The sequence below is a fragment of the Armigeres subalbatus genome, chromosome 1, assembly GCF_024139115.2.
Source record: "Armigeres subalbatus isolate Guangzhou_Male chromosome 1, GZ_Asu_2, whole genome shotgun sequence".
In the NCBI taxonomy this organism is placed as follows: domain Eukaryota; kingdom Metazoa; phylum Arthropoda; class Insecta; order Diptera; family Culicidae; genus Armigeres; species Armigeres subalbatus.
Window position 1 is genome coordinate 124,598,028 of NC_085139.1, and position 16,787 is coordinate 124,614,814.

At 35.2% G+C, this 16,787-nt stretch overlaps 1 protein-coding gene across 1 annotated transcript in view; it reads right to left on the reverse strand.

The window, feature by feature from the left end:
* The window catches only part of LOC134206514 (uncharacterized), a 37,499-nt gene that overhangs the window by 18,579 nt on the left and 2,133 nt on the right, over positions 1–16,787 (reverse strand). Inside the window, exons 4-6 of the mRNA XM_062682242.1 lie at positions 16,241–16,486; positions 7,705–8,457; positions 3,515–3,875 (exon numbers count right to left, since the gene is read on the reverse strand). Of these exons, the coding sequence (XP_062538226.1) occupies positions 3,515–3,875; positions 7,705–8,457; positions 16,241–16,486 (1,360 nt within the window). The remainder of the gene's footprint in view (positions 1–3,514; positions 3,876–7,704; positions 8,458–16,240; positions 16,487–16,787) is intronic.

Consider the following 16,787-nt stretch of genomic DNA (forward strand, 5'->3'; position numbering starts at 1 on the left):
AAGTGTGCTATATCTGCTTTATTTTTGTGTTTATTGCCACTTTCAACTCGGTGAATTAAAGAAGTATGATTAATTTATCGATTAGTCACTTTTCTTCGGATATATTTATTAAAATAACCTAGAAATTTTAATTTTAAAATAAAGTGCAACGTCCTTTCATGACTGCCTTTCATGCGAGATTGATCAAAGAGCCCAATATTCTTTCATTTGGTCGCCTGAAATAGAAAAAGGCATTTTGCTCTCTGTCTTATGACGATCACGACCTTTTCCAGTACTGCTCTCAAGTCAAAACTAAAATCTTCATTTCCTACAAACGCATACGAAATGGCTTTGATTTGACAATTACCATCTCCTTTTATTGGAATTTATATGAACTTGTCTAATAATTGGGTTGAGAGCTTCGTATCTCGACAACTATTGTCATAGTTTGGTGGTAAGGTTCTCAAGTAATTAGCGATGTAATCAATGTTATCTTTATAGCGCGTGATGTAGATATTTGAAGCGACCGAAATAATTTCTTCTGGATCAGCAAAAACATTATAGTTATCATAGAATATACGTCGCAAATCATCAAAGAGTTTTCTACTTTCAGCGTCGTATGAAAAAATCAGAGGCGTCGACCTCGCTGATCCAACGGTCAGTAATGTATGGATTCTTTTCTAATTCGATATCGCTGCACTGGATCGATGAACTAGTAATATGCCTTATATTATTGTTGAAGGAACTGTGTGTATATTCAATTTGTACATTAGAACTAATCGAGGATTCTACGTCAAAAAGTTACTATAGTATATTTACTTATGTTTTAATTCATTTTCAGACGAATTTAGCTAACACGTGTGTACATTCTCTTCTGCTTCACCATTTAAGCCATATTCAGCCTCCTCTGTACTCTTCGTAGAAGATTGAGCTAACCTTTGTATTGTGTTCAGCCTCTTTTATATTCTTTGCAGAAGATTTTAGCTAATATGGCTGTAGACTATGGTGGGTAAGTTGTTAAATGCGTCAATTTCTCAGTATATCGCTTAGATTATAAACGTCGAAGATGCGGAACTCATATGATGTAGTTGGGTCTAGTGGAAGAAGAACATTATAGTGTGCATCTGCGTCACCTGGTCGTGTTAAATATCTACGTTTGTTTCCATCATATTAAAAATATTCCGGTTATAAGTGTTGATGTCTACTTCTAATACTTATAGATAATAATACTAATACTCTGTCTACTACTAATACTTATAGAATACCGAAAGCTTGTTCATAGAACTCCTAATTGCTGTTGAATACGTTCCTTCCGACATTTGAAGCTCGAGCAATACTTCATCAAAACTTCTATAGATTCTCTCTTTGCTTGTATAGAATTGTTCCATTAAATTAAATCCAAATTCAATTCCATTAAATTAAATTCAATTCCATTAAATTAAATTCAATTCAATTCCATTAAATTAAATTAAATTCCATTAAATTAAATCCAAAAAATTCCGAATTAGCGAGATCCGGACTAACGAGTCGTCGGATTAGTGAGGTCCGGATAAGCGGGGGTGTATATTTTTGAATGAACGAGAAAGACAACTTCACCGCCAGGTGGATTAAAAAGGTTTTTTTTTATAACAGCTGACCATCGATTTCCAACTGTTTCACTTAAGTCGCGGGTAAACTCTTCTTAGCATAATAGGAACAGATGAAGCAACATTGCAAGTCCCACAAAACAGTACTTAGACCACAGATAAACAGACAAAACACATTGAACATTAACTAATTAAATTGATCGTCGTACAAACACTATCTGTTGTTTACTCTAAATTGGGCAAACCATGACCCAGATGGCGGTATTAAGCAAATGTCAAATTCAAGCAAATTCGATGCGCGCGCCACGAGTTATCGATTGGCCAACTAATGATTATTTAAATTGACCAGTAAATCAGTGAACGATGAAATTTTCACGATTGTTATGTCTGTTTGTCTGTGCTTATACTTTAAACATAATACAATATTTCTACTCTATTCAAGACTTTAGCTAACATGGATGTTACTACCACATTCAGCCTCTTTGGTTGCATATTCAGCCACTTAGGGGAAAATTATTAATTACGTAACGCAAAAATCGGCCATTTTCTCTCCCCCTCCACCCTATGTCACACTTTTTGTTTGAAACATCTGTAAATTTTGTATGTGTTGTCACACTTCAGTGAACCCCCCTCCCCCTTTAAGTGTTACGTAATTTATGGATCTTCCCTTATGTGTCCTTTTTAAAAGTTTGTGCTCTATGGATGTAATTTATCCAATTCTCAGTCTCTTTCATATCACTTACGGAAGTGTCAGCTTATATCTCCAATGTATTTCCTTAGTTTCTATGTATTTTCTAATGTCTGAAGAAGTGCAGTGGCACTCTTTTTAGTTTTAATTTTAGTTTTTTATTTGATTTTCTCCCTGTAATAGCTTAACTGCTTGTGCATTATGATCTAAACAAAATTCATCGACTTGTTAAATTAAAGAGCTCTTGTAATTAACTACAAGTCATATATTCTGCAGTACATGTGGTTTATAGTACAAAATTCGCATTTAATAAATTTGTTTGATTCATTTATCACATTTTTCATTCCAACCATGCAACAATGATGTACTTTCCTTAAACAGTAGCAACAAGTAATAACGCTGGAACTATCATTTAGATCATTTCCACAAACACAGCATACACTGCTAATTGGAATCAAATTTTGTAGTAAGAACTGTTTTAAATGATCACGATAATCTTGCACATCAAATGTTACTAAATGCTTATTCGTTAGATACATTTCCAAAAACGCTAAAACGAACACTCCACAGCTAACGCTATCTTTTTGTTGCGGAATGTTTTCAGGTTCTAGAACAGTCCACCTTTCCACATCTTCAAGACCATTTGACAATAATTCACACATGAGCATAGTTTTAAAAAAACCTTCAATGACAGACTTCATTCTGTCATTATTTCTTGACGAATCTAAATAAGCAATTGTTTCATTTTGCATGTCTACAATGATTAAAAAGAAATGATTTTTCCAAAGTATTGGACAAACAAGAACAACGGATTTGCTTACAATCCGCTTCACTTTTTCGATATCAGTGTACTGTTCTAGGCCAAATAAACATTGGGAATCGTGTGTTTCAATTATTTTTCTATTTGTTGAGGGAGCCTTGGATACCATAAGTTGAGATAGATTGTCTAACGCAAAGTTTGTTAGCATTTCACTTTTTGATAAGCATGTCAGTTCATCCAAATAAACTTTAACCCTTATTCCACGTAACATGATGAAACCTAAAATATAATCAGCATTACCTATCCGTTCATAGAATGTACTATTGGGGCAGAAGCCATTTGGAAATTTACCCCTTGCCGTTTGTTTTGGAACTATGGGACTCGAAATAGCACTGGAGATATTCAAATGATCGCTTTCTACTGGTAACACAATTTTTTTTTCATTTACGTAAACTTCGCAAATAATGTTAGTTATGCTGCTGATTGTCTTATTAAACATACGCTTTGCGATCTTTTTTCGCGGAAGACTCGGCGTACTCGGTGGTGTTTCCGGTTTTGCACCTCGTTTCCACTTTGATACACTTTTTTCAATATCGATCATTGTGATGGACATTGACGAAGGATCCTTTCTAGGAACAACTGGTGTTGTGCTCTTACTTCTATTACTACACTGTTGTGCTACAGTCATGTTGTGTTCTAATTTTATTTTTTTGTGTTCCGAAACTGGTACCGTTGTATCATGCTGAAGTTCTTGCTTATCATACTCTTTGAATTGCTCGAAGACATCTTCGATAATGTTCTCGACAACATCCACATCGAACGTGTGTTTTTTATAGCGCAAAACAAACGCAAGGATGCTTTGCTTTAGAATTTTTATTAACACGTCAATTCTAATAGGCATTTTTCCGATACGGTTCTCCATCCTTCTCAACATCTCTTTAAGAATGCAAAAATAGCCTTCCGCGTAGTTGTTATGAAATCTTACTTGGACAGCAGCCTCGAGATGTTTAGTTTTTGATGGAACCATTATAGATGAAATGAGGGGTAATATTGAAAAATATTGTCGGATCACATGTTTAATGAACTTTATTTCGTTGCTTTTATCAGTTCGTTGATGCTTTTCCAGTACGGTTTCCAAAATTTCCCAACAATCTTTGGAAAATGGACTATTTTTGTAAATAGAATTACTGGGCTCATTGTCCGTGTCCATTATCTGTCCTGCCTCTGCGGCAACAGATTCATTAAATATTCCTTTGCAGTTTTCAAACATGATCACCTCTCTGACCGCTTGCTTCATTGTGTCCTTGTCCGCAAGCATGATTGTTATCAAATTTCGGAATAGCATCAAAAAATGTTCATATTTTTTTACATGAACGATGTGTACAAATAGCACATTAACTATTTCGCGTAGTTCCTTATTTGTGATGAGCTCTTCCGTATCTCTGTGTACTAGTTTGAAGAGATGTACAGAACAAAGCTGGATTAAAATAATACCATCAACTGCACTTTCGTCTCCTTTTGCATAGCAATACGATCTTTGCAAATATTCTTCGATGCTCATATGATTGTTAAACTCCTGTAGAACTGCGTTTATTTCCGCCCAGTCTTTGTCTGTCACCACACCATGGAATGGTGGCCAATAGTGGTGAGAAGTTTCAAACGCAACTCGAACGTTCCACAAAAAATTCCGTAGTGATTTCGTTGATCTGTCGTTTGTTATATACGTTGCAAACGGAACTATCGTTGCTTTACTATTTCCCGCATCCAATTTCACAGGTCTAACGAGGCTGAATAACATTCTTTGCTGAAGGTTATCAGCATTCATGTTATTATGACCATGAGGCTTCGAAACAATTGCTCCTGTTCCATCTAAATGATACATATGAAGCGGTTCAGTTCGTGACGGTTTAAAATTTTTGAACTCCAAGTCCATCACTGATGTTTGAGGATGCGAAATCAATATGACCTGTTGTGGAATAAGTTTTTGTATTTTAATTAATAATGGAACGTTTACATATTTGCTAATTCTAACGAAATATCTATTTAAATTGGCACAAGGCAAACAGGAATTGTCATCGCTAATATTGTGGATTTAGTCGAAGGATGGATTCCAATGAATTTTTGCTTGGGACTGTATTAAATTACCGTTCCAAGCTAGGGAGAATGTCCATGTATTTGGATGATACAGGTAGTATTTTATCGAGGCCCTCCTTAGCCGTGCGGTAAGATGCGCGACTATAAAGCAAGACCATGCTGAGAGAGGCTGGGTTCGAATTCCGGTCTACGAAATTTTCGGGTTGGAAATTGTCTCGACATCTTTAAGCAGGGTTTGCAGAAATCGCTCTCAATCGATAACGAACAACGATAAAAGAAAGGCAAAAACTGTTCCGAATCATGACAAGCCATGAAAACAAACCCGAGCAGAGTACGCTATCAAAATATTATCAAAGCGACAACAAATTGAGTTTTTGATATCATAACTATAATATATTTTGATATAGAATTGTAGAGTACTCTAGCAAATATCATATTTTGATATTATTTTGATAACTGAAAATAATAAATAGAGTCACGATGTCTCTATGGGGAAATATTTTTTTCAGAAATCAGTATCTCTGAAACACCCACCACGCGAAAGTATAGTGGGTAAACTAAAATGTTCTATCGGAGGATCTAGAACAATTTTTATTTTTTGCCTTTCGCGTATACTAAGGATACGATCACTCCAAAACCGATTTTTTCATAGAAGGCTTGGAGACCCATAGTGTTATATACCAATATACTCAGCTCGACGAATTGAGGTGATGTCTGTATGTATGTATGTATGTATGTGTGTGTGTACAAAAAAATGTGAGACACACTTTTTTGTACTTACCCTTAACCGATTCGAGGTTTCATTCGACGCAGAATCTTGCCTTATTTTTCGCTTTTGAAAATTAGCCCAATCGGCCATTGCGTTCCGGAGTTATTTTAAAAAACCCAGATTAATCCACCTAGCGGTGATGGCGCCTTTCTCGGGCAAAAAGGTAATAAATGTAGCCTTTACGCTTACACCTCGATGATGTACAAGAAAGGCAAAACAGTTACACCGTCTAATGTTATGATAGAAAATTTACACTAGTAGACGACAGATGGCGCTGCCAAAAGTTTCTCGAATTTCCTATGTTCGAATTTTGACTTTCGGACAACTTCATAGTATTATGAAACTGAACGAAGAGCATACCTACGCCTAAATGCGTGCAACACGAGCATCTTTATAGTACGATGAAACTCTTAATGGGAGAAATATTCATAGATGCAAGGCATTTTTAATAACACATTATTGTTCTATGTGACTATGTCTCATCACTATTTTAATATTATCTATTTTTGCAATTTTCAATTATTATGAAATTCAATAGTGATCAACAGCGTTTTAGTCTCTGTCGGATGCAACTTGTTGCAAGAAAATCGGTTAAGAGTTTCTATGTGAAAATTTGGCTAATTTTTTTATGGCATTTTGTGCACACACACACGCACACACATACACACACATGATGGTTTCAATGATTTTCCTTAATAAAATGAACTCTTTTGCATCTATAGTGGAACAACTGTACTAATAGTGGTGAGTCTCATTAGAAATTAGTGGATAGCACCACTATGGGAACCAAAATTAATTTTTACCACCACTAAAGGAACAGTTTACCCATTAGTGGTGCAAGCCATATTTGGTAGTTTTTGATGTTAAATAACGTTAATCTCATTTTTGTTAACAAATTTATTAATTTATCTATCGGCTAAGACATTAAAGCTGTAGATTTCCCAGCATTATCGATTTTTTTAAAATATCTTCTTTTGTGAATCTACTAATACTTTCACTATCGGTACCGTTACCCTATACGATAATTACGCGCTATTTCCGTCATTACCCTTTAGAGTGGTATTTTCGGATAGTGAATTATTGTCCACTAGAATTAGCAAATATGTAAACGGGACATAAGTGTAATCGAAGTCAGTGTTGTTAGCATCATACTCAAATCTCAATCATTGAGGTTTCATGCGCGACCTAACTCGTTTGCTATTCTACAGGAAAAGCACTGTGCTAGTGTTTCACGCAGAACCGCATGCAAAAAAAAATCCTCCCCGAGCATGATTTTAATCAAAGCGTATGCTATGTATACCAATGGATTTATTGTCCATTGTTTTAAGTAAAGAAAGTTATTCAATGCATTCAACAAAAACAGATCACGTAAAAATTATGCAATGACTCAACTGCCCTTCTACGCATAATTGTCCCATGTTACCCTTGATGAAAAATCTCAAACTCGAGTCAATTTGTCCCACTAAAAAAATGAAGTTGTTGTCTGATGATAATAAAGGCTGAAAACCGTTTAAATAAGTAGAGATTCGCTTTTATGTCCTGGAAAAGTGTTGCCTACGCTCATAACATCCCAAAAATATTTGTTAAATTTGAAGATCGAATCGATTCTTAAATTGGTGGGACAAATTGACTCGAGTTTGAATTTTTTCATTAAAGGTAACATGGGACAATTATGCGTAGAACGGCAGTCAAACCGCTAGTGAAATCTTGAACAATTCTCTATAGAACATGAGTCCAGTCGGATTTGACTCGCGCTTGATTTGCTTCGAAATCTGAGAATGATTTTTTCCCAACACTGGTCGAAGTAGGTGTATAAATATATGCTTACTTGTAATGGACAGGCCGAAACGCTCTGCAGGAAACGAAATTCTGCCTTTCCTTTCCTCAAAGCTTTTGGTAGCGTCTGCTCAGCTAACCACATACTATGCAGAGACTCCATCACCTTGCTATGCAGATAATCTATTGCTCTTGCTTCTCGGCGTAAATTATATATAGACGACATCGGAATAGGCCAATTTGGTTTCTCAACAAGAACTTTTTCTGTTTCAGTAGATATGATAATTTTGTCAGCATATTCTAGAGGTCCATTCAAGACGCTTTCTTGTCTGGCTTGGATTCGGTTGGGGCCACGTAGCTGGTTTGTTTTATGGGATGGTTCCGCATGCAGTCTCAGGTTGCGAGATTCCCACACCTCAAATGACTTTGATCCATCAATGTGATTCAACTCTTTGTTGTGCACTGCATGAATTAGCTTATATAGTTTACACGGAATAGTCGTTCCTTCCACGCAGTAGGCAGAAATCTCCAGACTACTATTCCTGCGGAGAAACTTTGCTCGTTTTACATTGATAATGTTGCAAATGTGGTTCAATTTGTTCCACTCATTTACAACCACGCTCGTGTAATCGTACGGCAAAAAATACGGCATACCGCGGGAATCATGGGACACATACTTTTTCCATTCTTCTCCCGAAAACTTGATTGTAAACTCCAATTTTTCATAACTCTGCTTACTCCAGGTGTAGTTATGTTTCATCTTCGTGGCTTCTGCTTCGGACTTGTTTTCTGTAATTTCATTTTTCTGAAATGAAACATAAAACAAAAACAATTAGGAAAACAAGAGACTTCTTCCTCAAATATTACTTTTTATTTTTTTTTTGTGGTATCCAGCTGGAGCTACATGGTAGCTTAAATTGTCAAGACTGGACCCGAACAGAAGTTTTGCCTCCACTAGGACCAATACTCTGAAGAACTAGTCTATGTTGACTGCTTGAACACTATTTTGTTTGAGTATTGTAGAAGCTAGTAGATTCTCAAAATTTCTGTTTCTGTATAAATTTCCCTTTCCCTTTCAGTCTATCTACCGTGCCTGTCAATAATTAACCAAACAAATAGTGGAAGATCTTAAGACACAAGAAATGTTTTCCGAGAAATAAAATGTTATATTTGTAGAGAATTCAAACATAAAATTGAGTTTAGAGTTAATTATCATTAATTATCATTAGTAAAATTATCATTATATAAGTCGTAGTCAGCTATATGATTCACTTTTCGGTTACAAAATAAAGCTGCATCACGCATATACCCTATCTGTTAATAAAATTTATCGAGAATGAAGCCATTATTAGATTGTTTGTATACCATAGTTGTCATGTGTGGTATTTTATATTATGGCTCATTAATTTGAGACATAACAAAATAAGAGATGCGCCACACTCCTTGTTTTGAAAAAACTTCTACTTAGTGAATCCTGTTAATGTCAATTTCCTTAATGGCGATAAAGTTGATTACATTTTCTCTATAAACTCAGGTTTTTTTACACGGTTGGAATTCATTAATTTCTCGGTTAACATAAACTTCCACAGCTTTTTAAATACCCCCTGAATTTTCTTTGATTTTTTGTGAATTTTTTCGTGGGGTTAACTCATTGACGCTAAAGGTCTTAAACGACTAAAACCAAACCGTGTAAAAAAAACCTGGGTGTATATAATACATATCTAGCTAGATTTAAGCGTAGCTACGACTCATCATCATCAGGGAACACATCAGAAAAGTATTGCAAAAAAGGAGGAGATCTCTTTTCATTATTACTGAGGAAAGAGGCCCACCTCCAAGTCACTATTCCAAGCTCCAAGACACGATGTCCGTTGGTTCACATGCACATCCGTCAAATCAGTGCGTCAATGCTAAATTGTGACGCGGCATTGAACAAAAATCATAAAAAAATAGTCAACATGTGATACCACCTCGACAGGATATGTCTTTAGTTGCCATATCAGTGCTAATGGCGTAAGCCCACCCATCGCGGCAAGATCACATATCTGAGGGGAGGGTCAAATATTACTTAAGCTTCTAATTTTCATAATGCAGGAATGCATGAGAAAGGCTGTTAGGTGGATCAATATTTTTATCCAATAAAACTATACCACAATGATTTGATGATGATAAGAGAAAGAGTCTCCGAAATAATTCAATGCATGTCGCATGAAATCTTTTTCAATGGGACAATTATGCTTGGAAATTTTTCAATTCAATGTGACCAAATGACCCGATGTTTTTTCGCTAAGTTGTCGAACAAAGTATATGTACTTGATTGTTCACAATAAAATATACATATATGTTTTACAGTGTTTGATGCATAAAACTCAAAAATAGAGGAGGAGTTTCTTGTTGAATTTATGTTAGATATTATTGTTTTTAAAATAGTTTTTTCTGCGTGCAGTTTTGTGGTTCGGTTGTGGGCACCTTTGAAAATCCGGCTAATAATGAAGAATAACGAATAAAATCCACCCAGTTTCAAAGAAAAACAGTATTTTATTAGTTTAAATTGTCATGAAACAATAAAAAAACATGATTCCATCAATTATCGTAGGGTATCATGACCAATAGTGGACCCCTTCCCTATAGTGGACCCTCTAGATATAATTTTACGATTACTTAATAGGACGTCGTCAGTTGCATTCTAGCAAAAACTCCACTTGAGGTTCTTTCAAAACATTTTAACAACAGCTACTACACCTGATGGTATAATTGCAATATTTCCATTATCAGGCGACAGCTGTGGTGTTGCTGCGTGTCTGTATCAATAGTGCTGTCCAATGAGAGCTTGAAGTAGCTCGAAGTTTCTCCCTGTCCTGCTCATGCCCATTTGTTGACAAAAAAGAACGATCAGGACGGGAACAACTTCGAGCGACTTCGAGCTGCTTATTGGACAGTATTAATTTAATATTGCATATACACTAGTGACATCTGCTGTTCGATATCGTAAGTTTTCAATGTTCCTTCCAAACACACACGAGGTGGAGAACAATCCTGAAGAAATTCAAATTAAACAGCTAGAATTTAGTATAGAGGTACAATGAAATCTCTTTTATTGTTAAGAACTATAAAACAAGTCGTGGGTACAAAAAATCTAAAAAAAAATTGTTTCTTTTTGACCTAGTTTTCATATTGATTCGATGAGTAGTTGATGAGAACCGATGATTTGTCCATACAAAGAAATTAATTTTACTTTAAATGTTGTGGCGCCATCTCTTTCAAACAGCACCTTTGTCGTTGCCTTATTATTAGCATAATTTCTAGTGACAGATTCCGTTCTATTTATTCTTTATTGAGTATACTTACAGTTAGTCACATCCAACTTCATTATTTCATTCGAATAGTTTTAAAAAATGAAGTTTTGTAATACTCACTATGCTCTGACACGATTCACTATCATTTCAAGCATAATTTTTCATAACGACGTATGTAACAAAAGTAAACAAAACGGGGTTTTTAATACAACGTGACAATCACACGCGGCTTTATATAATACGCATCGATTTTACTGATTTCAGATCTTTAAATTCTTTAATTCAATCTTTTTGCGAATCGACGTATGTAAAAATTTCTATTTTTGAAGTCTCACTGTTACATACGTCGCTTTAACATATGGGAACTAAGAGCGACCTATGTAACAAAACAATCAAAACAAAACAAAACTGCAGTTGCGTCAATCGTGCACTATGGAAAACCGACCAATGTACACCGACGTACGTGTAGCATACCGGTGTATGTATACTTTTATCGTTTTTCACAATGAATTTGAATGAACTGAGCTTTACTGTGAAGCACGCTTATTACGTGTCTTGTAATGATGCATGCCAGCGGAAAAAAGTATTGAAAAAAGATTCAGTTTTAAAACAGTTTTAGAAAAAGTTTTGCCAACTTTCTGCAAAGGATTTCTCGAATCCTCATATTTGTTACATACGTCGTTATGAAAAATTATGCTTGATTTGCTTAGTAGAACATGTTTGAACTTTTTTCATTTGAAAATCATATTTTGATCAGTAATTTATGTCCATCAGAATGAGAATGAAAAAATAAATGCAACAACCATATAAATCCTTATATTAAGCGATTTATAAAACTGTCCATTATTGGAAAATAAAAATCGATGTTTTTCCCATTATGGACATAATAAAACCAAACGCTTGTGCTGCTCAGCAATTTTGATTTTGACATATGTATTCCCGAAAATGACATATCCCCGAAAATGCCAAACCACGAAAATGACATATTCCCGAAAATGATATCTCCCCGAAAATAACACATTCCCGAAAATGACATTTCCCCGAAAATTATATTTCCCCGAAAATGACATTTCCCTGAAATTTTTGTGTGTGTCTTTATTAAGGAGAAATCCCTGAAAAATATATATTCCCGAAAATCACATTTCATCGAAAATAACCAAAATAGCATTAGGGTAAAAGCATTTTAACCGGAAATATAGTTTCCAAGAATTCAAATTTTTTTTTGGCGGTACTATTGTATTCAACAGTGGAATCTGCCTTCTTTCAATCATTGGGTGTTATTTAACATATCGTTCATCCTCTTCTTTGAATGATGAAGTATCAACATTAAAACACAATGATCGTTTTGACCAACTGGTTTTATCACTCTCCGATTGTAATAGCAATTGCGAAATCACTGGCAATTCCGAGCAAGGCCGGGTACATACAGCTAGTAAACTAACTAAATTCGGATTCAATGTATTTATTTTCAACATTTTATACTTAAAAGATGACAAAGATTACCCTGCCCTTTTTTAAGATTGGAAAAACATGTATGAAATGTGTATAAGAATAAATTACTATTATTAGGGATGAACTAAATCTAAATCTCTTAAATAAAGACAATCAATCAATTCACTATTAACATAAATTTTAATGTTAAGAAAATTATTTTGAGCTTTTTAGTGGAATGTCTTCACTTGTCATAAGATGAGTTTGTACAATCCCATTGAATTCCACCACTTAATTGTGTCTTGACAGATTTCGACCTCAACAGTAAGGCCGTCTTCAAGATACAATTAAGTGGTGGAATTCAATGGGATTGTACAAACTCGTCTTATGACAAATAAATTTTAATACTCAAAAGGTGCAAGTGTAACTGTTTTGTGGTATACTGCCCCCACTCGCATAACAGTCCCATTTGACTTTTCGTCACTTTTAAGTTAACCCACTGAATAGGGTTCATTTCTAATGTACTTCCATAAATCATACTAAAAATTGCGATTTTGTATGCCTAATGCCTATCAGTGAAAAAAATACCAAGTCATGTGCGTCCCATATTGAAAGTACCCGCATAACAGTCCCACAAAGAATTTGCATGACCTGGTTGCACAAAACTAAACCATGTTTCGATCAAACGAAATCGCTTTACGGTAATCTATCGAATGATGAACAACTCAGCAAAATTTGAGCAAGATACGATGATGTATCAATTTATTAGATTTTTTAAAGTTCCATATGAAGGATGCGAATTGGAACTTCAATGGCTATTATCTCAGAATGCGAAAAAACGGTATGGGACTTATATGCGAGTGGGGGTAGTATATACGCGGTTTGCGGATGTCCCTTAAATGTACACGTAAAAAAATTTAATGTTGTTTATTATTAAGATTTCTAATACTTTTTTGCCAAAGCAGGCGTTGAATGATAAGTATAAGAAAAACTAGAGGCCTGAATAAGAGAAACGCGGATAGAAAATATGACTCTGCCAACACTGCATTCAATCTTCTTAATCAAAGAACAGCACATGAAAAGGAAGAAATGGTTTATGTAGATAAAATCTCACAATCCGCTATTTCATGTGTCCACATCACATAACAATAGAATCCACTAAACAATGGAATTTCATTTCATAATCTATTAATGACTAGCATATATTATTGCAAACTAATGTAAAATACATTCAATTGAAAAATGGCATAAAATCGAATTTGGCCGTTTTCAGTATTTGAGCCAACATTTTGGTTGCTTGACAGGTCTCCTGCTCGATTGGCTGCTGTTTTTTGACGGTTTGATTGGCGGCACATACCTATCCGCGTTTCTCTTATTCAGGCCTCTAAGAAAAACTAATACTTCGCATTAGTCACATACATTCCGAAACTTATACTTTTCATCTTTTCATCAACTTATGAATGTTATTAGCTTTTTGATACGCCATCATTCATTAAGTGGCATAGGGTGGCATAATGAAGAGTATAAGTATTTTCGAATGGTTTTTTGCCATAACATATAAGGTTATTTTTTACGTGTAAGGCCACGGATTATACCCCCTTCCGCTCTTCAATATCTGGTCCTGGTAAAGCCAATAATGCAATTTCAATTATTGAATCACTAATGCTGATGTTTTTATAATTTAAAACAACCATGTCCATTAGTGAACCCGGGTCCAGCAAACGTATATGTAGTGGACAGGGGTCGACAAAAGGAAAAGGGGGTGGATTTTTTCGACAAATTTTAAATCCTACTTTTTGTATCTATTTCATCAAAAAAGCGATCATTTGTTGAAGCAGTATCAACGACATTACCTTGAAAATGATGACCATTCAATAAAACAGTACATTTCAGTTGTTATTCCAACAACATTACATAAAAACATTTATTTTCCGTACTAGGGGGTCCACTATTGGTCATTTTACCCTATATTTCATTCATTTCATCGCAGGCAAAATAATATTTTTTTTAATTTCGCATTTTCTTTCTCAATGAGGGTTCCTAATGGAAATAAACGATAATTTGTCAACAACTTCAGTAGGCAATGTCTGAAAGGTCCAATTTTTAATGCCAAACAATAAGATTGAATTCCCCGTCGAATGCAACTTGTTGCGTGTAAATCGGTCCACGCTTAGTTCCAAATTGCATATAGGGTTAGTGCTCCTTTAATTTATCTCATAGCTCAGATTCCCATCCCATAAAAAAAACAAAGCAATGGAAAGGTATTTGATTTGTTTATTATTTTTGTGATTTTTTTCAGCAGTAAACACGTATGTCTGCAAAAAGAAGCGACGAATTCGGTGCTGTATATCTTTGTTTCGCGATGAGATGAATATATGTACAGTGAGATGGAAAACGGAACAGTTCCCCTACAATGGTTAGATACGCCAAAAAACAAAAAAAAAGAAGAAAACTTATTATTCCAATAAATTATGACTAAATGATTCGAAGCAAATGCATAAAAACGGCATTAAAATAATTTTGTTGATAACCTCTGTAATATTGAACGATTTGTCAATAAACAGAGGGTGCCCATAACCGAATTTAGCAGCGTTACACTGCCATCATACTCATATTTGTCCCATGTTTGCTGGGATTCCTATGTTCATGGGACAGTTATGCGTATAACGGCAGTACAGGAAAGTGATGAAAAAAAATTTCGAGCTTAAAAAAAGAGATGGCAATCGTTATTGAATCAAATGAATGAATAGACTTAATTTACCGTATGAATACGTATTAGAACTCATTTTTTCAATTCAATCACACTAGACACCACTTTGAAAAAAGGTCAAACAAAACTTTCGTGTTGATTTTCATGTAGAAAATAATTGATTTTAAGTAACTGCTTTCTGTCAAAATATACGTGGGGTACCTACAACCGAACGGTGCTTACAACCGAACCACTTCCCCTAATAAACATCAACATGGAACAGATATGCTGGAGTCAAAATATAGATGAATTAAATTGTCCGTTTATATAGAAGCCATGTGAGCTTTCAGTAACTTAAAAAAATAGCGGATACCGTAAGCTATACAAAGGCCTGAAGGGGTACCATTGGAGAAAAAAAAATATATTCCAATGCCAAATTTTCAAAACGACTTATCTGCTTTTGAAAACAAACATTCAAACGTCGAATTGGCGAATCTGAGAGCACTCCCACACAAATCAACACCATCAACACGTAGCGGATGTCTTCCCCTACGCGATGATGGTGCTGGTTTGCGTGGGAGTGCTCTCAGATTCGTCAAAACGACGATCGAATCCTTGTTTACAAAAGCAGATAAGTCGTTTTGAAAATTTGGATTTGTTTATTGAAGGCTTGCAGCCCTAGACTGGTTCACACCTCTAAAACTGGCGAAAAAATTGAGAACTGCTGGGGTACATCAATGCATTGCACTCTATTACAATATGTGCACCGGCCCAAAAATCGTCGGCACCATGCCATGTAATTTTAAATGACGGCATCGGCGGCCTTATTCGGCGTGGACAATTTTAACTGGAATTTTTATTACTGGTGTTTTTATAATTTCTCTGGAAGTCTGAATTTTTACGCAATTTATGAATTCCTTTTGGACATCCATTAGACATTTATCTTAGAAAATTCTTTCTCCACAATCAATGCCAATGGCACAGTCCCAATTCAAGAAGATTGTCGAGGCCTCCTAAACCAATTTAGTAGATCATTAGGACATGAACTCAAGAATAATTTGTAGTATCATCGATGATGTTTTGGTAATCCTGTGTAATGTCTTTTAAAGTTTTTCAATGTCTCTGACCACGAATAATTACTGTATAGAACCCGGATAAAATACGAAACGAACCTTTCCACCACCACCTCGAGCTCGTCCTAGTTGGAAACTTTCCATCTGAAAGGTTGCATTATGGGTATCCCTGTCGGAACGGCATCGATCATATAATCCCAGGCTGTGGCAAAATTGCATGTCGTCATCCTTTCTTTCACCTACGTCACGGGTATATGCTCCACTTTTCGACCTTGAAGTAATCTCAATTTGTGTTTGTGTCAGCATGTCATCAGTAAACCGTTCCTTCGCTTCAAGTAAGTGTTGCTAAAATACATATAAAAAAAAACATAATTAATAATCAGAATAATCGAACCATTTGCTTGAGAAACTGATAAATTATGTTAGAGCGTCTTAGGGAAAATGTTGCATAGTTAAAAGACTATAGTTTTTCCATGTACTTCCACTATTAACTTTGTGTGTACCAACAGATACGTATTTCGTTTTCTACTTGCACTCAAATTAATGATAATTTTTATGTGCAAACTGGCATAGATGTTCTAACTAGTTTCATTTTCCATTTCAAGTGCGACTTATACAAAATATATGCAATTGTAATCGATACGAT